We start from the raw sequence: 21,685 nt of genomic DNA on the forward strand, positions 1-21,685 counted from the left end.
GAGTCAGAGTATATTTACGATATCCAAACCTAAGAACACTAGTGAAGATGGCAAAATCCAAGATTGTGATGTTATCTCTGAGATTTCGCTAAGCTATGAAAGGGAGTAAACAATGGGAGTCAGACTTAAAAGGGCTGGATTCAGGTCACAGCCTGATTTTGTGATCCTGGAAAAGTCCTCAGTCTCTCTGGGTGTTGGTTTCTTCATCAGAGAAACAGTGGGATTAAATAGGAAGATCACTAAGGCTTCTTCCACCTTTAGAAGCACTATGTTCAACCCATGTTCATTGCTTGACGTAATAATTGCTAACAGACATTCAGGAGCTTATGGTCCAAAATGTCTGTTAGTGTCTCTAATCAACTGATCCATAAGTGAAAACAGGCAGAGAGCATTTACTAACGTGTCCCATCACAGGTCATGATTTAAACCCTCAGGGAAATTCTCTGATATGTGTGTTTATTAAATAGAAACAAGGATTTCATAACAAACTTATTTAACTCTACTAAGCAGAAATATCTGCTAACATTCTAGGATTGTGAATGGCTTCTGGGGCATTTTCAAGTTCTAAAATCTGTTAGACACAGTGGAAAAATTAAAAAGACCAGAAATTTAAATGTAATATGCTAATTTTTAAAATCTCAAAAGCAATAACTTCATAGCACTGAATCTATTCAAAAGCACTATTAAGTTCCAGAATACAAGAGTCTATATATAATTAATAGAATATAAAGAAAAACTAAACTTTGTGTCAGAAACATGTGTGTTGTTCAAGACAGAAATTTACTTATGCAGTTTTAAATCCTGAAACTCCTACTTACATAAAACATCAATTTTGTGTATATTTTAATTGGATTATTTGTAAAGTTTAGCTGAGACAGTAGCCGAGTGTGTTATAGAATATACAGATATACAGATTGCTGTTTACCCATACACTGGTTATATAAACTGTACTTGCAAATTTGTTCAAACTACTCATTGTCTGTTTGATTACATTTTGATTTAGAAAATAGGCAACCTTATCCAACCAAATTCAACTAGGGAATTCCCATCTAGGTAATTTTCATTTTCCACATGAGGTGGGGATTTGTGGAAGACGAGATTATTAAAGTCTGTGGACAGTGGTCTTTGTAGAGGTATTAGATTTCCTGCCAGAAAAAAGGTAAGTATGTTCCTCTAAGAGGAATTGAGAAATGGGATTCATTTTATCTTATACCAAAATAAATGCCATAAAGAAATTTTGGTGAGGATAGTTGAATAGAATGCTACCTTTCAGGATGAAATGCAGTCTGGCTGGATTCAATGGATTCTTGAATACTGAGTTGAATATCATAACTTGTAAGATGATCTTCATCAGGGTCATTATTATCCATATCTGAATATAAAAAAGGTAAATATAAAAGAAGAAAATTCTTGTTATCAGCAAATGATACAGAATATCAGGTGGAATTAACAGCAAATTCAAAATGAAAAACTAAAATACATTCACCTTTTCCACTTAAGAAACACAAATGCAATGAACCTGTAAACCATATATATGAGGCCCATTTTATTAATTTAGAATGTTCAAACTGTCGAAGCGCTTATTACCTGCCTTTTGAGAATCATTTTTTTTTTAACTTTGGACATTTTAAAACTTTTGACTTTCTTATTAGTAATCTCAGTTGAGTTTATAAGGAATCTCTTTTTCCAAGCTTCTAACATATACTAATTTTGTGCAGTGCAAACTGATAGGCCAAAATTAGCATATATTACCAGCTTGGAATCAATTTATACAGCACATTAGAAGCTTAACTCAACCAGAGGAGAAATGGGTTATTGGCAATAACAGAGAACAGAGATCCTTTTACATTCTCTACACATCAGCAGAGGTCAGTTGTAAGGTCTCATTGGTTTCAGAGCATCCAAAATGTTAAGATAAAGATCATTTTTAGATAAGAGGGAGAAGATGGCGGCAGGAAGTGAGTAAGCCGCTCTGTGCTCCACGCCGCCGCGCCCGCAGCGTATGTTGCCGCGTCTTAAAAGATGAAGTAAAGATCATTAAAGGAGATCTGTCGACAAAGACTCAGCACCGTGTCAAGAAAGGGGCCTAGGTGGAGTGAATCAGCCACGACTCCAGCCAAGGTGGAGTGAGTCCATCATGACTTCAGCGCGAGCAGTAAGGCTGGAGCCCCTGAGCTGCCCGGCTCCCTCGGCCCCTTCTCCTTCTCCTCTCCGCCTTTCCACTTTGCTTCTCCCCCGCCGTCTCTCCTCCCGCGCTCAGTCCCTAAATCTAGATCTCAATTTCTTTCCCCCACCCCGCCCACTCTCCCGCTTGTCCAGTACCCGGCCCGCGGGGCCCTGAGGCGCTGCCTCCCCTCCCCCAGCCCGCACCCCCTCCCCGGGGGTCCCAAAGGCCACAGCTGGGCCGCCACCGCGCCGCCGCCGCCGCCACTTCCCGCGGAGCACCATAGAGCAGACTCTTCACAGCGAGAGTGAGCTGCCGAGTTAAATGGAACACTGATAAGATGAGTGACAATTTAAAATCTAAGTGATCCAACATGGCAGCGGACGCGGAGAGATCAAGTCTCTAACCCCTTCAGCTGCGCGAGCATAGGGAGAAGTAAACTGTCAAAATACTGTTCGCTCAGGACCACTAGGCACTGTTGAGCTGAAGAGGATCCCGGGCGAACAGTCTGCCCCTCTCAGAACACACCGAGCCCAGATTGGGCTGCATTCTAGTTCTGGTTCGCCTGCTTCTAGTGACTCAGCACTAATGATCCCGCTGAAATAACTAGTCGGCCCACCTGAACTCACAGAGGTAAAAGCCAACTGAGCACGATAGTCAGACCCAGGGTATCCCTCTACTGACAACAGAGGTCCCTTGCACCAGCTACCAGGGGAGTTGCTACCTGAGGGCAAACAAATTCGCTGGGGGTCCTCAGCCCCAAGCCCTACAAACTTAGGGTCTGAGGGAGGCAAACAGAAAGGGTGTGCCCAGGCATCCATGGAAACAGGGCTCCCAGGAGCAGCAGACCCGGCGTGTAGCAAGTATTGTGGCGAGCTTCACAGATGAGCGGGGCCTGGCTTGAGGAACCACAAGAGAAGGCCCTAGGCACTCAGGATTGGAGACCCACACAGTCTGGGAAGAAGAGCTGAGGAACAGTGATTGGTTCCCACCCATCAAGAAGAGAAGCCTGGCCCAGTTCCCACCTACTGGAAGAGAAGTTAATTGAGCTCTGTGACTGCATTTATTATTATTATTATTTTTTAATGATTATTACTGGTATTTTTTTAAATTTTATTTTCACTTTTTGTTGTTGATGTTGTTGTTGCTCTTCAACTTTCTTATTAATGGTTTCAATTTTTTTTAATTCTTTTTATTCTATTATTATTACTATTATTTTTTAAACTTTAATTTCCATTTGTTTATTATCATTATAATTTTTTTTGTTTTAAATTTTTGTCTTTTCTTTCTTTCTTTTCACTTTTTTCTTTTGTTTTTCATTTCTTTTCAATTTTCTTATTCCCCCCTTTCTTGAATTCTACCTGCCTACACTCACTCTCTTTAGTGACTTCTTCCCTTCCCTTCTAATACCTCTCCTCCCAAGCATCAAATAAATTTATAAGAGTAAACAGTAACTCAGCAGTCAAACAGAACAAGAAGTATCATGAGCATAAAAAAGCAAGGAAGAAAAGGAGTACAAACAATGAAGGACAGCCTAAATATTCAGGAGGACCTGGAGTCATCAGAAAAATGTCCATATAAAAAACTCAAGGAACACCTTAGACAGATGGAATGGAACCTTAAAGATCACATTGAAAATGAATTACATAAACAGATAAAAGAAGAAGTTAAGCATCTTTATCAGGAGATAGAGATTATAAAAAAAATCAAAATAATTCTAGAAATGAAGGAAACGATAAACCAAATTAAAAACTCAATCGAGAGTATCACTAACAGAGTGGAGCAAGTAGAAGCCAGAACGTCAGATAATGAAGACAAAATATATCATCTTGAAAAGAGTCTAGCCAACTCAGATAGGCTGGTAAAAAATCACGAGAAAAACATCCAAGAGATTTGGGATAACTTAAAAAAAACCAAACTTACGAGTCATCGGGATAGAGGAAGGCACAGAGATTCATGCCAAGGGAATGAGTAACTTGCTGAATGAAATAATTACAGAAAACTTTCCAGAAATAAAAAAGGAAACAGATATACAAATTGTAGATTCATACAGAACACCGAGCACACAAAATCACAGTAGACCAACGCCAAGACACATTGTTATGAAGATATCCAATATACAGAACAAAGAGAAAATATTAAAAGCTACAAGAGAAAAGAGGCAGATTACATTTAGGGGTAAACCAATAAGGTTAACAACGAATTTTTCATCCCAGACGCTGAAAGAGAGAAGATCCTGGAACAACGTATTTCAAACACTGAAAGACAATGGATGCCAACCAAGAATTCTGTATCCAGCAAAATTAAGCTTCAGGTATGACAATGAAATAAAAATCTTTCATGATAAACAAAAGCAAAAAGAATTTGTAGCCAGGAAACCAGCATTGCAAAGCGTCTTGAGCAAAACTCTACACGAGGAAGAATGAAAAACAATAACCAAAACCATCAGCGGGAAGTGCCTCGGTAAAGACAGAGGACGGGGGGAAAGCTAATCATGGAGAAACAAACTAAATTAGAAAAAAAAAAGAGATAAATAATCAAACATGGCAGGAAGTACAAACCATATATCAATAGTAACTCTAAACGTTAATGGCTTAAACTCTCCAATAAAGCGACATAGGGTGGTAACATGGATTAAAAAAACAAATCCAACAATATGCTGCCTCTAGGAGACACATCTGATTGGAAAAGACATACACAGGCTCAAGGTAAAAGGTTGGGAAAAAATATACCACGCACACAGTTCTCGTAAGCAAGCAGGAGTGGCCATCCTCATATCGAATAAAATCGACTTCAAGACTAAGTTAATCAAAAGGGATAAGGAAGGACATTATATACTGTTAAAAGGAACCATTCACCAACAAGACATAACAATTATCAATATTTATGCACCAAATAATGGTGCTGCAACATTCATAAAACAAATTCTCCTCAAGTTCAAGAATCAAATAGACCACAACACAATAATCATGGGTGACTTCAACACACCTCTCTCACCATTGGACAGATCCTCCAAACAAAAGTTGAATAAAGAAACTATTGACCTCAATATCACAATCAATAACCTAGACTTAACTGACATATATAGAATATATCAACCATCATCAAGTGGATATACTTTTTTCTCAGCAGCACATGGATCCTTCTCAAAAATAGACCATATATTATGCCATAGGGCAACCCTCAGTAAATATAAAGGGGTAGAGATAATACCATGCACTTTATCAGATCATAATGGAATGAAACTGGAAATCAATGATAAAAGAAGGAAGGAAAAATCCTACATCACATGGACAATGAACAATACGTTACTGAATGATCAATGGGTTACAGAAGACATAAAGGAGGAAATCAAAAAATTCTTAGAGATAAATGAAAATACAGACACAACATATCGGAATCTATGGGACACAATGAAAGCAGTTTTAAGAGGGAAATTCATCGCCTGGAGGTCATTCCTCAAAAAAAGGAAAAACCAACAAATAAATGAGCTCACACTTCATCTCAAAGCCCTAGAAAAGGAAGAGCAAAACAACAGCAAATGTAGCAGAAGGCAAGAATTAATTAAAATCAGAGCAGAAATCAATGAAATTGAAACAAAAGAAACTATTGAAAAAATTAACAAAAGAAAAAGTTGGTTCTTTGAAAAAATAAATAAGATCGACAGACCCCTAGCCATACTAACAAAGAGAAGAAGAGAGAGAACTCAAATTACTAACATACGGGATGAAAAAGGCAATATTACAACAGACGCTTCAGAAATACAGAAGACAATTAGAAATTATTTTGAAAACCTATATTCCAATAAAATAGAAGATAGTGAAAACATCGATAAATTCCTTAAGTCATATGATTTGCCCAGACTGAGTCAGGAGGATACTCACAACTTAAACAGACCAATATCAATAGATGAAATAGAAGAAGCAATCAAAAGACTTCCAGCCAAGAAAAGCCCAGGACCGGATGGGTATACCGCGGAGTTTTACAAAACCTTTAAAGAAGAATTAATACCAATATTTTCAAGTTATTTCAGGAAATAGAAAAAGAGGGAGCTCTTCCAAATTCATTCTATGAGGCCAACATCACCCTGATTCCGAAACCAGACAAAGACACCTCAAAGAAAGAAAACTACAGACCAATATCTCTGATGAACCTAGATGCAAAAATCCTCAATAAAATTCTGGTGAATCGGATACAAAGGCACATCAAAAAAATTGTGCACCATGATCAAGTAGGATTCATCCCTGGGATGCAGGGATGGTTCAATATAAGGAAATCAATAAATGTTATTCACCACATCAATAGACTTAAAGATAAGAACCATATGATCATCTTGATAGATGCAGAAAAAGCATTTGACAAAGTACAGCATCCCTTTATGTTCAAAACATTAGAAAAACTAGGGATAACAGGAACTTACCTCGACATTGTAAAAGCTATCTATGCTAAGCCTCAGGCTAGCATCATTCTGAATGGACAAAAGTTAAAGGCATTCCCTCTAAAATCCGGAACAAGACAGGGATGCCCTCTCTCACCACTTCTATTCAATATAGTTCTCAAAACACTGGCCAGAGCAATTAGACGAAAGAAATTAAAGGCATAAAAATAGGAAAAGAAGAACTTAAATTATCACTATTTGCAGATGACATGATTCTATACCTAGAAGACCCAAAAGGGTCTACAAAAAAACTACTAGAACTAATAAATGAATTCAGCAAAGTGGCAGGATATAAAATCAACACACATAAATCAAAGGCATTTCTGTATATCAGCGACAAAACTTCTGAAACGGAAATGAGGAAAAACACTCCATTCACAATATCCTCAAAAAAAAATAAAATACTTGGGAATCAACCTAACAAAAGAGGTGAAAGACCTATACAATGAAAACTACAGAACCCTAAAGAGAGAAATAGAAGAGGATCTTAGAAGATGGAAAAATATACCTTGTTCATGGATAAGCAGAACTAACATCATCAAAATGGCGATATTACCAAAAGTTCTCTATAGGTTTAATGCAATGCCAATCAAAATCCCAATGGCATTTCTTGTAGAAATAGATAAAGCAATCGTGAAATTCATATGGAAAAATAAAAGACCCAGAATAGCAAAAACAATTCTAAGCAGGAAGTGTGAATCAGGTGGTATAGCGATACCAGATTTCAAACTATATTACAGAGCAATAGTAATAAAAGCAGCATGGTACTGGTACCAGAACAGGCGGGTGGACCAATGGTACAGAATAGAGGACACAGAGACTAATCCACAAAGTTACAACTATATTATATTTGATAAAGGAGCTAAAAACATGCAATGGAGGAAGGATAGCATCTTCAACAAATGGTGTTGGGAAAACTGGAAATCCATATGCAACAAAATGAAACTGAATCCCCTCCTCTCGCCATGCACAAAAGTCAACTCAAAGTGGATCAAGGAGCTAGATATCAAATCAGAGACTCTCCGTCTGATAGAAGAAAAAGTTGGCTCCGATCTACATATTGTGGGGTCGGGCTCAAAATTCCTTAATAGGACACCCATAGCACAAGAGTTAATAACAAGAATCAACAAATGGGACTTTCTTAAACTGAAAAGTTTTTTCTCAGCAAGAGAAACAATAAGAGAGGTAAATAGGGAATCTACATCCTGGGAACAAATTTTTACTCCTCACACTTCAGATAGAGCCCTAATATCCAGAGTATACAAAGAACTCAAAAAATTAGACAATAAGAAAACAAATAACCCAATCAACAAATGGGCCAAGGACATGAACAAACACTTCACAGAGGAGGACATACAATCAATCAACAAGTACATGAAAAAATGCTCACCATCTCTAGCAGTCAAGGAAATGCAAATCAAAACCACCCTAAGATACTACCTCACCCCAGTAAGATTGGCAGCCATGATGAAGTCAAACAACAATGAGTGCTGGCGAGGATGTGGGGAAAAGGGTACTCTTGTACACTGCTGGTGGGACTGCAAACAGGTGCGGCCAATTTGGAAAGCAGTATGGAGATTCCTGGGAAAGCTGGGAATGGAACCACCATTTGACCCAGCTATTGCCCTTCTCGGACTATTTCCTGAAGACCTTAAAAGAGCACACTACAGGGATACTGCCACATCGATGTTCATAGCAGCACAATTCACAATAGCTAGACTGTGGAATCAACCCAGATGCCCTTCAATAGATGAATGGATAAAAAAAATGTGTCATTTATACACCATGGAGTATTACGCAGCACTAAAAAATGACAAAATCACGGAATTTGCAGGGAAATGGATGGCACTAGAGCAGATTATGCTTAGTGAAGCTAGCCAATCCCTAAAAAACAAATACCAAATGTCTTCTTTGATATAATGAGAGCAACTAAGAACAGAACAGGGAGGAAGAGCAGGAAGAAAAGATTAACATTAAACAGAGACATGAGGTGGGAGGGAAAGGGAGAAAAAAAGGGAAACCACATGGAAATGGAGGGAGACCCTCATTGTTATACAAAATTACATATAAGAGGTTATGAGGGGAATGGGATAACAAACATGGAGGGAAATGAATTACAGTAGATGGGGTAGGGAGAGAAGATGGGAGGGGAGGGGAGGGGGGATAGTAGAGGATAGGAAAGGTAGCAGAATACAACAGTCACTAATATGGCAGTATGTAAAAATGTGATGTGTAACCGATGTGATTCTGCAATCTGTATTTGGGGTAAAAATGGGAGTTCATAACCCACTTGATTCTAATGTATGAAATATGATATGTCAAGAGCTTTGTAATGTTGTGAACAACCAATAGAAAAAAAAGATTATTTTAACTGTACCCATACACTAGAGGCCAGCCCTAGTGTAGATTCCTCATTTATTCCTCTATATAGTTCTAGGTATTCATTACAAAACCACTGCTCACTGGACCATCTGCCCTGAGTATAATAAGCAAGAACTTAAATGACTCCTCATTGGCTTATTTCTTCCAAATATCAAATTAGCAGAATGAATGTCTCTCTTTACTATTGGATTAATTGCATCATCTTATTTAGAAAGTTTAATAAGTATATAAACAAAAATAGTTCTGTAGCCATTTGATTGACCAATATGAAATTACGTTTAATTAGTAGTACTTTTCAAACCAAAAATGTATTCTCTGTATGAAATTTTACACAATAATATGCCTTTTTCAAGGGGAGAAAATTAAAACTATGTTATTCAGGCAGTTACCAAAATACAGATGATGCATGCTTTTCCTCTTCTCATTCTTCAAGGTTAGATAATGTTAAACTCCAGTGGCAGTTCTCAATAAGTTGATAGCCAAGGTCCTTGGCCTCTGGACAGACTGTGCCGAGCAGCATCATGTGGATGTGCTTGTTCACTGTGTACTAAGTAAGTACCAGTGCCCTAACTCCCACCTTGGAACAGAAGGTGTAGCATAGTGGTCATGTTCAGGGACTGCACCTGCCATGGCAGAGTGCTCCAGTAAGCTTGCTTCAAATTAGCAGAATGAATGTCTCTCTTTACTATTAAAGAGATGATATCATGATATCTCAATCTCCTCAAAGGCCAGTGTGAGCCCCAGGGATTCTCTTTGCCAAGTAGATCCCAGTGGCATTTTATTATTATTATTTTTTAAATCAACTATTGCTTCCTCATCTGTATCTTCTCTCTAGAGTGTAACTACAGAAGAGCATATTAGTCTGCAACCTCAGTGCCTAGAGAAGCAACATCCTGTGTTTGTGGTCTCCACGTGTGTGGTGAAGGTATTAATTAATTAATGAGTTAAGAAAAAAAAAACCACGGAAACATAATCCAAGTTCTGCTTTGTTCTTACAACTAATCATGTTTTTCAGAGTCATTCTTCCAACTGAACACATTAGATTGCTCACTCCGTGTGTGGCTTTGTTTTCTCACTTCTGTGTCTGGGCATCTACAACCATGGCCCACACTACCACAAGCCTGACTCAAGACAATCCTTCTATAGAAGGCTTTGCTGGAATTCTCCATTTCCTTCTCAGCCTTCTTTATTTATGAAGATCTCTTTTTGTGTGACAATTTCTCAACATTGGATTTATACTCATTTTGTATTTGTTTTGCAAGTTCTTCACATATTTATGTTTTGTATTCTCACTTGCACCATGAGTTTCCTGAGGGGAAATATCTTTCTTTTTGCAGTACTAGGGATCAAACCTTGAGCTTCCCAGGGCTAGGCAAGGGCTGTATCACTAAGCCACACCCCCAGCCGGCTTTCTTTTTCCTTTAACTCTTCCCTCTCTCCCCACTCCCACTCAACCACAGCAAATGGCTTCTCTTGATGGTCACTGAAACAAACAAGCACTGAGTCACTACTGGCAAACAACCTCAGAGTCCTTCAGATAATTAGAGGAGGAAGCTAAACCTGTGGCATTGCCCTCGGCCTTTCTCTGATAGCACTGTGGCCATAGCATGGCTCTCAGATTAGTAATAGGACAAAGAGCCTTTCGCCTATTTAAATCACAGCTTAAATCTAACCCTGATGGGAACGTGGGCTTTCTGTACATGAGACATGACAGATCCTTAGAGAATGGGGGTCTGTGAAATTATCTTTTCCTTTTTTTTTTTTAAAGAGAGAGTGAGAGAGAGGAGAGAGAGAGAGAGAGAGAGAGAGAGAGAGAGAGAGAGAGAGAGAGAGAGAGAATTTTTAATATTTATTTTTTAGTTCTCGGCGGACACAACATCTTTGTTGGTATGTGGTGCTGAGGATCGAACCCGGGCCGCACGCATGCCAGGCGAGCGCGCTACCGCTTGAGCCACATCCCCAGCCCTATCTTTTCCTTTTTTATTTTTAAAAACATCCTTTGACTACCATTAAGAAGGTTATCTATATTCTTAACTGTTTTGTATCTTTAATGATACAAGGAAAAAATGATGAAAAACAGATATGAACCAATTTGAGTAGCATTCAGGATTCTCCAGCATTGTATTAAAAGCTGGGGATGAAGTGAGGACCTGTGAGCAGGTGTATTAAGGTGTCAAGCTGTCCAAAGAGCCTCACAGGAATGGACGTGGAAACATCCAGATGCAAGGAGAAAGGCAAGAAGGGAGTCACTCACTTAATACACAAATTTAAAATGACTAGGGCTCAGTTCTCACTGAAGGGGGCAAATCAAGATTATTTTACAAAGCACCACTCAGGAGTATTAGGAAAGACCAAATAATATTTTGACATCCTTTAAGATATATTTGAGGTAGGGAAAAATGGTGAGAGTCAATTAGGAGGACGGATATCATGACCACCATCTGAGTTATGCTCCACATTTGATGTGCTCCAGCAAGCCAAATAATATCTGTTTCCCAAAAGGGACAAAAGCCTCCATTCTTATTTTTAAAAAAAAAGTGACTACACAATTCAGTCTGAACATGTACACCCGACAATTAAAATCTCAAGGACAGTTACAAGTGGGTCAGTCAACTTCCCCTCCTGTGCCTTTAAAAGAAGGGATGTCAGGAGACCCTGGTGGCACTCTTGCCCCTCCCATGTTCTCTGTGGGAGCTTTCTTACACTCCCACCTTAATCTCCTTTTTAATAAATTTCTGCTTGCTTGCTTGCTTATCTCAGTGTTTGGAATGCGATGAACCTGATTTCGACCAGTAACATATTCACAAGTATCTCACTTCTAAGTCTGGAGAAATTAACTCTTTCCTAATAATATTTTCCCCTTAATTCAGTCTTTTTCTGGAGAAGTCCACTAGTGAGATTGTTTAATCTCTACAAGTACCTGACATACAAGTAATTGGGACAATCTTATTGTATAATTAGCCTTTTCTTTTAAATCTTGCTGAGAGTCAGGGACACATTTGATGAGAGCTATGGATTCTTTTTCTGGAGGAATGCATGCCCACTCAAAATGTTGTATGATTTTAGGGAACTCATGGACCTTCTGAAGCTCTTTCATGTACTCCTGGTTAATAAAAAAACAAAACAAACAAAAAAAAAATCTAAATTCAGAATTTCTAAAAGCTAAGTTCCAAATGTATTATTCAGATATAAATAATTAGTCACTTATTTTACAGATGGGTTGAAATAAATTCTAAACTTAGCTAATGGGAAAGGGAAAGTTCAGCAATCATGTACATTTTAGAATATTTCTGGTAAGAATGAAATGCTTATAACAGTAAGACCTAAAAACTCTGCTTCAAGCACTGTGCAAAGCACTTGGCATATACTAGTTTATTTAAATCCTCACTCTGTGTTGTAAGTTTTGTAGCTTCTTGTAAATAAGTGGAAAAGTAGGTTTCGGGTGGTTAAAAGACCCACCCAGTGTCAAAGAGCTGATAAGCAGAGTCTGAACAGAACAGGGAGGACCTTCACATCTAAGGTCTTTCAGAAGCTGCAGGAAAACATCCCCAGCCGTTTGCCTTTAAAAGAAAACACTTTGATCTGGTTCTTAACAGCCAGCTCTTGATGACAATAACTTCCAAAAATAAAAAATAGATTCCAAACACATAAATCTTTTCCTTTGGCTCTGCACAATAAGGTTTTGTGTTGCTTAGGGTGGTCTGAGGTGTCCTAAGCTCATTCTGTACTTTTTGTTTTGGAGTCCAAACATCACTTCCAAAAAACAGGATCAACAAGCCAGCTGGTGGCTGACTGAAGTGGTCAGGAGGCTGGGACAGTGTTGCAAGGCATGATGCAGGAGTGGACATGAGTACAAGACACCTCCTCATCAGATCCTCTGTAAACCACCTCCAGTCTATCTGTGCTAATGCCTCACCATTTGATGATAATAAGTTTGTGATGGATAAGTTTGTGACTCTGTCCAGACGGATCTTTGAAACATGGTCGCTCCCACAGAAGGGAATCACAACTCCCCTTCTTTTTCTTGAATTGCTTAGCTGGCTTTCTCTTGATTGCAGACAAGTTCATTACCCCACCTAGCCTAATGCTCTGGTTTGGGCAGAACAATATTGGAATTATCTTCATGAATCCATAACAGGGTTGGCCTTGAGAGTAGGCTGAGTGGATAGTTGCTTCTATGGTGCAAGGCAGGGCTCTGTGTCCATAAATATCACACTGCCCCCAGCACCTGTCACATCAATGTCACCCTGTTACATCAGTCAGAGATTCTGTCTTGCAGGGCATATTGTTCCATCCTACTATCATCCCTTTTAAAAGTGCCAACACCACCACACAGGCCCCCAGGGTAGAACTAGGATTCTTGGAAGAGTTATTGGGAGTGGCATGGCTTGGGAAGATGACAGGAAGTCTGAGGCTGAGGTCTACTGGGAGGTGATAAGAGGGGATAAGAAAAAAGCAGTACAGCCAGGTGCAGTGGCTTCTGCCTATAATCCCAGAGGCTCAGGAGGTTGAGGCAGGAGGATCAGGAGTTCAAAGCCAGCCTCAGCAATTTAGCAAGGTCCTCAGCAACATAGTGAGACCCTATCTCTAAATAAAATAAAAAAAATGGCTGGGGATGGGGCTCATTGGTTAAGTGTCTGGGTTCAATCCCCGGTACCAAGGGGGGGGGAGGGAGAAAGCAATACAGTAAAATTTGGTTTTCTTCACAAATTCAGGTTTCTGAAGGAAATGCAAGCTTCTGCTGTGTGGAATGCAGGGCCTGATTCACAGAGGATTTTTTTTTTTTTACCTTGACAACACAATGGTTCTTGACAATGGACTCATCTACTGGAGGTCCCACAGAGAATCATCAGGATTTTTTCCTATCAGAGGAAGAGTAAGGGTCAAATTAGGACATTTTCATTTTTTGATTTTGTTAGGAAAACAGTTATTATATACTAAATAATGTTCAGTCCCATTTTATGCAATTTGACCATTTATATATGTAATTTTAAAGATAGAGTGAAATAATACAGATAAAATTGTTATAAGTTTAGTGACTATTGGGTGGCTCCACATCTTATTTTTTTAGACTTGTGTAGCACAAAGTGAAAAAATCAAGTAAATGATTTCATTTTGCTGATTTCAGCAAAAGAGTCAGCTAGTCTGCAAGAGTTCTCAGAGGGACAATTGGTTCTGCCCACAGTCACCATTAACTTTACAAGTAATATGTTATAGGAATTCCCTCTGTGTGGCATTTTGCCTTTTCCACTTCAGAAAAAGAGCCTATGGATGATGGAGACAACTAGGATCAGTTCAAACAGCATCTTACTTGAGAGCACAAAATTTTCTGCTGACACATTTCACACACACATGCAAACACACAAAATACACATACACATGCACATAGAATCTTAAATCAGAAAACACATGCTACTTTTGTGCTGCCTCAAAGAAATGCAAGCTGACATTTCAGAAAAGGTTAGAAAAAGGCAAAATGGACCAGTGGATCTCTAGATACTAAGTTCACTCCCTACCATAGATGAACACTTGGGAAGTCCTGGCTGGATGAATAATAATCAAAGGATCAAATATACACTGCTTTTAAAATTACCCAAAGAACAGGTTAACTACATGCTTTCCCTTTAGGTCATACATTCATTGTTTGCAAAACTCATTTTCAATTTTGGGGCCACATTGATTAATGATTAATTTCTATGTAAATACACTAATTATAGAACCGGTCATACTAGTTTTACTTATCTCTAGTTGCATGTTACAAAATTAGAGTTTTTCTACTTTCTGCTATTGATTTCCAAGTCAAATTCAACTATGAGAGAAACACGGGAAGATGCCATATTAGCTTTTGAAAACTATAAACTTATAGACAGAAGTTTTAGTTTCACAACCACATGGATTCCAGGGGAATATAACTTTACAGAATTAAAAAGGGTAGGGTAGAGCTGGTTTGTGGCTCAGTGGTAGAGCACCTGCCTAACACATGTGAGGCATTGGGTTTGATCCTCAGCATCATATAAAAATAAATAATAAATAAATGTATGTATTGTGTCCATCTACAACCAAAAAAAAAAAAAAAAGGTAGGACAAGGATGAGGCCTGAAAGCCTATCAGCAGATGTGCCCTAATTACAAGCTCGTGTGATCATATTTTAAAAATTTCTGTCCTTGTCTGTAATTCCACATCCAGGAATTTATTCTTTAAAATAATAAGAGATGTAGGAAAGTATTTGTATGTGAGAATGTTTATCTCAGTTGTATTTAAATTTCCAAAACCTTACAAACAACCTAAATGCCTAATGATAGGCAATACATATAAACATTATTGCACACACAAGCAATGGAGTGACCCATTATTCACACTAATATACACAAACTGAATGATGCTCATTTATCCAGATATGACCAACCACTTTTACTGAACTAAGATTGACTTTTTTTTCAACTTTATTGAGGTTAAAGTAACCAAGATTGACAATTTAAAAAGCTGCATATATTTAAGATGTAAAACCTAATGATTAAATATATGTGTATATTTATAGTTGTACATGTGAAATATTTACCACAAACTAATTAAAATATCCATCACTTCACATTTTTTTTTTGCTACAACCATTATGAAAATAGTATGGTAGTTCCTCAGAAATTTAAAAATAGAACTAGTTTATGATCTAATAATTCCTCCTCTGGTTTTATTTCCAAAAGGACTAAAATCTTCACTCCCTTCTCCATTACAGTATTATTCACAATAGCCAAGATTTGGAATGAATCTAAATGTCCACTGACAGATGAATGCATAAAGAAAATTTGCTATAAATTGACAATGGGATATTAGGCATTTGTGGTAACAAAGACGAACCTGGAGAACAGTATGCTAAGTAAAATCAGTCAACACAACAAGACAGATATTGCAAGATATCATAGATATGTAAAATCTAAAAATGTTCAACTCGTGGAAACAGTTGATCTCCTAGAAGAGAGTTAGTTGCCAAGGGCTGGAAAGAGGGACTGTAGGGCGATGTTGGCCCAGGGTTATAAGTTTAGTTATTCAGTATGAGTAAATTCTGGTGATCTGTACTTCAATGTGACTATTATTATTAGTTAAAGGTATTGAATTGTATATTTGAAATATGCTAGCAGGGTAGGTCTTAAATGTTTTCACCACCAACAAGAACAACAGAAAAGGAAATTGAGATTGACTCTGTGAAGTGAAAATTTACAAGCCTTCTATGAAAATGGACTGGTATGAGAAGGCCAGAAACCTTGTCAACTTTCAGGAGAGAGGAAATTGCCCACATCTATAGCAAAGCAGAAACCTGGGGTGGGGATGGGGAGAATTTCTTGGCTTGAGCAGAAGCAGAAATTTGAAAGACTAATGGCTGAACCTGAATCAGCCAAGTACAAGTTCATCAACCTAAGCTATCATATTGCTTGCATAGGACCAAAAGTTTATTTTTCACTGATTAGTGAGTGGAAGCTTCCAAGGACAGTGAGGCCAGTTGTAGATAATAAAAAAGCTAATTTTGGTTCGTACAACTGAGTCGTAGGGTAAGATTGCTTTGACTGCATTAATTAGTTACAATAATAGTAAAAAATTAAGTATCTCTAGATCTTAAAAAGTATTATAAAATATATATAATTATTCATTCACACATTCATAAACTTATCTTCTCTCTAAAAAATTTGTTCCTGGGCATGGTGCATTTTATTGAACATAACAAAAGTTTCTGTCAAATCTTTACTTAAGTCAAATCTTTTTCCATTTGAAACTCACTCAAACAGTAATGAGTCACTGCATTTCTTAGTTTCTTATTTTGAAATCATGTACAAGCATAAACTTCTTTCTGCTGGAGGCAAAAGGGCATAGGGATCGAACACTGTTCCACTTCTGGTCTGCCTGCATTAGCTGCCTGGCGAGCCGTGACTGACATGTCACAGACATGTAACAAACATTCAATTAGCATTGCCTGCTGTTTTTCCTCCTCTGGAATGGAGAAGTAGGATCCTAGGTTGTTTAGGGGCAGTTTTAGCTCTATTCTAGGTCTTGATATCCTCTGATATCCCCATAATTTTATTCTCCTTCCTTCTCCCTGGAATTGTCAAACTTCAGTTAAAAACCATCATATAGCTCCACCTACTGTCAAACCCTTTACAAGTTATTGGCCAGCCTCAGTTTGCATCCAAAGTGCAAAGGAACTTATCTACTTCCAACCCTACCCCCACAGCCCTTTGCCCTTGGCCAGCTTCAACAATTAGGGAAAATACTGAAACTGAATCCATATATTGAAACCATTTTTTGATGGTCCTTGTTTCTTTCCTTCAGAACCATATTAAGACAGTGTTGTTTCTCTGGAACAGGAGATCCCCTTTAACTATCCCAAGGTTGTCTGGTCTCAGCTGAGCCTTCTCCTTCCAAGTCTGGACAGTGAGTTTTCCTATGCCATGGTTTAAGGTCAGATCAACACAGTATTAAGTGGGTATGATCACCTCCCTCTCTTTAGACACTCTATATCTGCTAATTTAACCCAGTTTAGAATTTTGGAGGTATCATGTTACACTTGATTTGGAAGCCCCCAGTTCTATGAGTTGTATTATTACCCACAATTCTTTTCTGTGCAGTTTCATGCAAGACTCTATTTATTCCTGTTACATTTCATCCTTTTAAGATCGAGCCTTTATTCCTCTGCTAGGACTTAATAAGTATGTTTTATATGTGCTTATGTTCATTGACAATGATGAATGTTGAACAGCTATTGGTGCAGGACAGAGGTCTCCAGGTTGACATTGATCCGTTATTTAGCATCCTTGGAAAAAAGCTGTTTATCCAGCTACAAATCCTCCTACAGACACCTCCATTCATTTGATAACCATCATGGACAGATTCTGTCAGATATGTTACTAAAATATGGAAGCACAGTATCTGCTCTCCTTCCTGCTCAATTACTCAAAGAGATGAAGGAGCAGAACTGACCTATTTTCCTAAAGATTTTCAGACCATTGTGTTTTTCCATTCAAAAATATGTGTCTACTGTCTGCTAGGTTTCAGGAATAGTGCCAGACACGTCCACAGAGGGTGCATGCCCCCAGGGAGTTGCCTTTAAACAATGTATTCTAGACTTTTCTCCTTGAAACAATACCAAACTGTTCCCTCTCTTTCAGGGTTTGGCACAAAGTCAAGCACATAGTAGATCCTCAATGTATATCTGCTAGAGTAAATTTAATAATTATTGCAACTGGCATTCATTGAGGCAGATACTATGTGCATAATGGATTTGAATTATGCATTCAATTTTAAGGACAGAAGACAGACTTCTCTCCCATGTTTCAGATAAGGAAACTGAAGCACAGGGTAGTTAGGCAATTTACCTAGCCACACGTTTGGGGAATGGTGTAATCTTCATACCCAGTCATCTGACAATAAATGTCACACAAGCTAAGTCCCTACACTGTGGCTGATGACCCATTTACTCAGATGGAATTAATGAAGAATGGGTCTCATTTGGTAACCTAGAATTTTATAAGCCTCAGGAAAAAAAAAAACTTTTCTGAAAGAATTTAAGCAAACAACTCACAAACTCATCTAACTGTGGTGGAGAGATAAAAATTTTAGAGACCTTTTCATTTGAGAATAAGGTATTCTTATAAAACAATTAGATATAAAATTATGATTATTTTATCACCATAATTTAAATTCTCTCAGCACAAAACAGTGGCAGGACTCCCTTGTTCACATCACTGCCCTGTCACAAAAATCAAATCACTTTAGATGTAGAAGGTTCCTTAGAAGTTGTTCAATAAAGTATCAGATGAGTGATGGTATCAGGTAAATTTTAAGGCCCTTTCAGCTTCAAAACTGTGTATAATTTGCAGGAAGAACATTTTTAAATCACATTAAGTTTGGGGTTTTACCATCTTAATTTAACAGATTTTTTTTCAATCTGAACATCTATCTGTTGCAACAACTAATTTAAAAAATATGATAGAGATTTGTTTTAATCATTTACAAAAAATTAATTTTTTTTCAGTAACTAAGGGGTCAGGTAAGACCCTTCTGGGATTCCTTATAATGTATAATGACACTTCCTATTAGCATATTCATTCTTGAGCTTATTTCATGATATATTTTTTGTAATGCTTAATAATTATACAGTTGAGTTGATAGTCTCTAAATAAACAAGACAACCCTGGCTTTACTCTTATAATTAAAAAGGCCCTAGATTATCATTATGGCCTTATCATTAGGAAAAGAAACATTAGCCACAACCAGCATTTCCATCTGTTCTAAAGATTTCCAATACTGAACTACTCCATAAAATAGTTGGCAAGGTACAGATTAAATATTTCATAATCTCACCTTTTGGAATCATCATCTTGTCATTCTTATCCAGAGACTTGCCTTTCTAAACCAGAGGAAGTACCCTGGAGCCAATGTGTTCCTCTGTGTATCTAAAATTAAGCATCCAGTTGGTGGATAAATTAAGGTCTGACCTTGTACAACTGAAACACAAGCGGTCCCTGGCACATGGTCAAGTATTACCCATGACTTCTCTAGACTCTCATCAAAAGAAACACAAGCCCACAGAGGGCTAATAAGATTATCTGTGTCCTGATTGGTTCAAACAGCTCCCCTGAAAAGAAATGATCTGCCAGTTCAGTTTCGGGAAGGGTTCCTGCTGCAGGAACAAAACCAAACCCCTTAGAACTAAAGCACCTTTTACAATTATGTATCTAAGACATAAATCTGTGATTTAGGTATCTAGGGACCCTCATTTCTTTGGGCGAAATTTTACCCACAGCATTTCTCATTCTTCATTGTTTAGACTCGGGTCAATTCTAATTAAATACAGCCTTCATATACTAACTGCCTCTTTGATTTGCATTTAATGATTGCCTATCTAACACACAGATGGGAACAGGGCACTTCGTGACATCGATACTGACCCAAAGTTTTTAGGTCAAGTTATATTACAGACCATATAGTCTAGAAAAAAGTAAGTCGTTTTTAAGGTCAAGTTTTAGCATATATAGTCTAGAGAAAAGTAAGGAGCAGATGTAAAGAAAGAAAAAAATTGAGGATTTTTTTTTTTTTTAAAGAGAGAGTGAGAGGGGGACAGAGAGAGAGAGAGAGAGAGAGAGAATTTTAACATTTATTTTTTTCTTAGTTCTCGGCGGACACAACATCTTTGTTTGTATGTGGTGCTGAGGATCGAACCCGGGCCGCACGCATGCCAGGCGAGCGCGCTACCACCTGAGCCACATCCCCAGCCCTGAGGATTTTAATTTAGGAGAATTGTTTGATGATGTGATGATGATGATGGTGATTAAGTTTTCTGTCTCTGTCTTAGTAATTTTCTAATGAAAACACTGGGCTTCAAGTTAGTTTTTGACATGGCTATCCTTGGGCTAACCCAGGCTACTCTCAGCATTCACAAGGCTTCTATCCCTTCTACTACACTAAACCAACTCTCCCTGAAGATCTCTGGCCTCCTAACTTTAAAGCTGAAGGTGCTCCTCACTTCTCATTTTACAGGTCCTCTGTGACTTCTGTTGTCAAGGTTCCTGCCCTTTTTCCTGCCTCAGTAGTCTCTGGGCTCCTGGGAGCATGAATTACTTTTCTTTCTTTTCTCAACTTTCTGGTCTTAGTGTTTGATGTTAATGAATAAATATACAGATAGTAGGGACTTTATGAGTTTGATTTAAAATTTTGAAAAAGCATAAATGTGAAATGAGAGGTCCTGCTTCCTCTACCTGGGATAGAGAGGGTTCACTTTAGTCATCCTCGGAGCAAACTCCAAGAAATATTTCATGTTTATGCCACCGTTGACTCTGTATTGAAAGTGTCAAGCATGGAGATTAAAAACACTTTTGCTAATTATTATCTAATAATTCAGAATTATTCAATAATATTTTTCCTGGAAAGCACTACTATTACAAAGTGTTTTAACTTTTATACAATGCTTTTATATTTAAAATATTGAAAATTCAAATAAATTCATTTAAAGTGTAATGCAAAGCTATGGGAAAAAGTGTACTCGACACTTTGAAATGTGGTTTGTCATATTTCAGTGAAATTTCTGTTTCTAAATCAATTTATACCTGTCTTACCCATTTGTATTATAGCTCTTAGTACAGATTTTTCTATATCATACTATATGTTAAATGATGCTTAAAATGACAGAAAGGACAAAGACGTGTAGACAGTGAGAGAGAAAGAGAGACAGAGAGGCTGTGTGATAAAAGGAATGAGAACAAGTTACTAAAGACAGTCCTGCAAATAAACCTTGCTTTACTACTTGCTGTTTCTGTACCTTCAATTAATTATTTAAATTTTTGATATGAAATTTATTCATCTGTATTATGAGAATAATAACAATGACCATGGCACCCCCCCATCTTCATGAGGTCTGTTCCTGAAGTAGTTAGTTATTGATACACACAAATAAAATGTACTTTGAGTACCTCAAATATTTGAAAGAATGATCTGTTCCTTATGTTAATATTTTCTTCCACATTTGCCTGTTTTGGAAGCTGGCTCTTCCTGTGGGTTTTCTCAAAGTGGAAATAAAATGATCCCAGATTTTTGCACAATGTTCCTCTGGTTTGTCTGGTGAGGGTGTGTTTAGGGAGAGCTGTGATTTAATCGTGAAGGGTTACTGAACACTGCTATCATGCTGAAGGTACATTAAAGACACTGACATCCAAATA

The 21,685-nt window shown here is 37.8% G+C and overlaps 1 protein-coding gene across 6 annotated transcripts in view; it reads right to left on the reverse strand.

Annotated features, from left to right (window-relative positions):
- ASB15 (ankyrin repeat and SOCS box containing 15) overlaps window positions 1-21,627 on the reverse strand; it is a 41,010-nt gene extending 19,383 nt beyond the window's left edge. For 2 of the 6 annotated variants that reach the window (XR_014021157.1, XM_081287102.1), the window contains exons 1-2: window positions 9,374-10,743; window positions 1,267-1,372 (exon numbers count right to left, since the gene is read on the reverse strand). Coding sequence is in view for 5 of the 6 variants with exons in the window: in XM_081287102.1 (XP_081143228.1) it covers window positions 1,267-1,372; window positions 9,374-9,392 (125 nt within the window). In the remaining variant the exon portion in view is untranslated. Of the gene's footprint in view, window positions 1-1,266; window positions 1,373-9,373; window positions 10,746-13,773; window positions 13,847-19,334; window positions 19,427-21,430 lie in introns of those variants that run through there. The other 4 variants (XM_081287104.1, XM_081287103.1, XM_081287105.1 and 1 more) reach the window with 4 other exon arrangements.
- Between the last annotated feature and the right edge of the window lie 58 nt (window positions 21,628-21,685).

Source organism: Spermophilus citellus (genome assembly GCF_964194105.1).
Source record: "Spermophilus citellus genome assembly, chromosome: 3".
Classification (NCBI taxonomy): domain Eukaryota; kingdom Metazoa; phylum Chordata; class Mammalia; order Rodentia; family Sciuridae; genus Spermophilus; species Spermophilus citellus.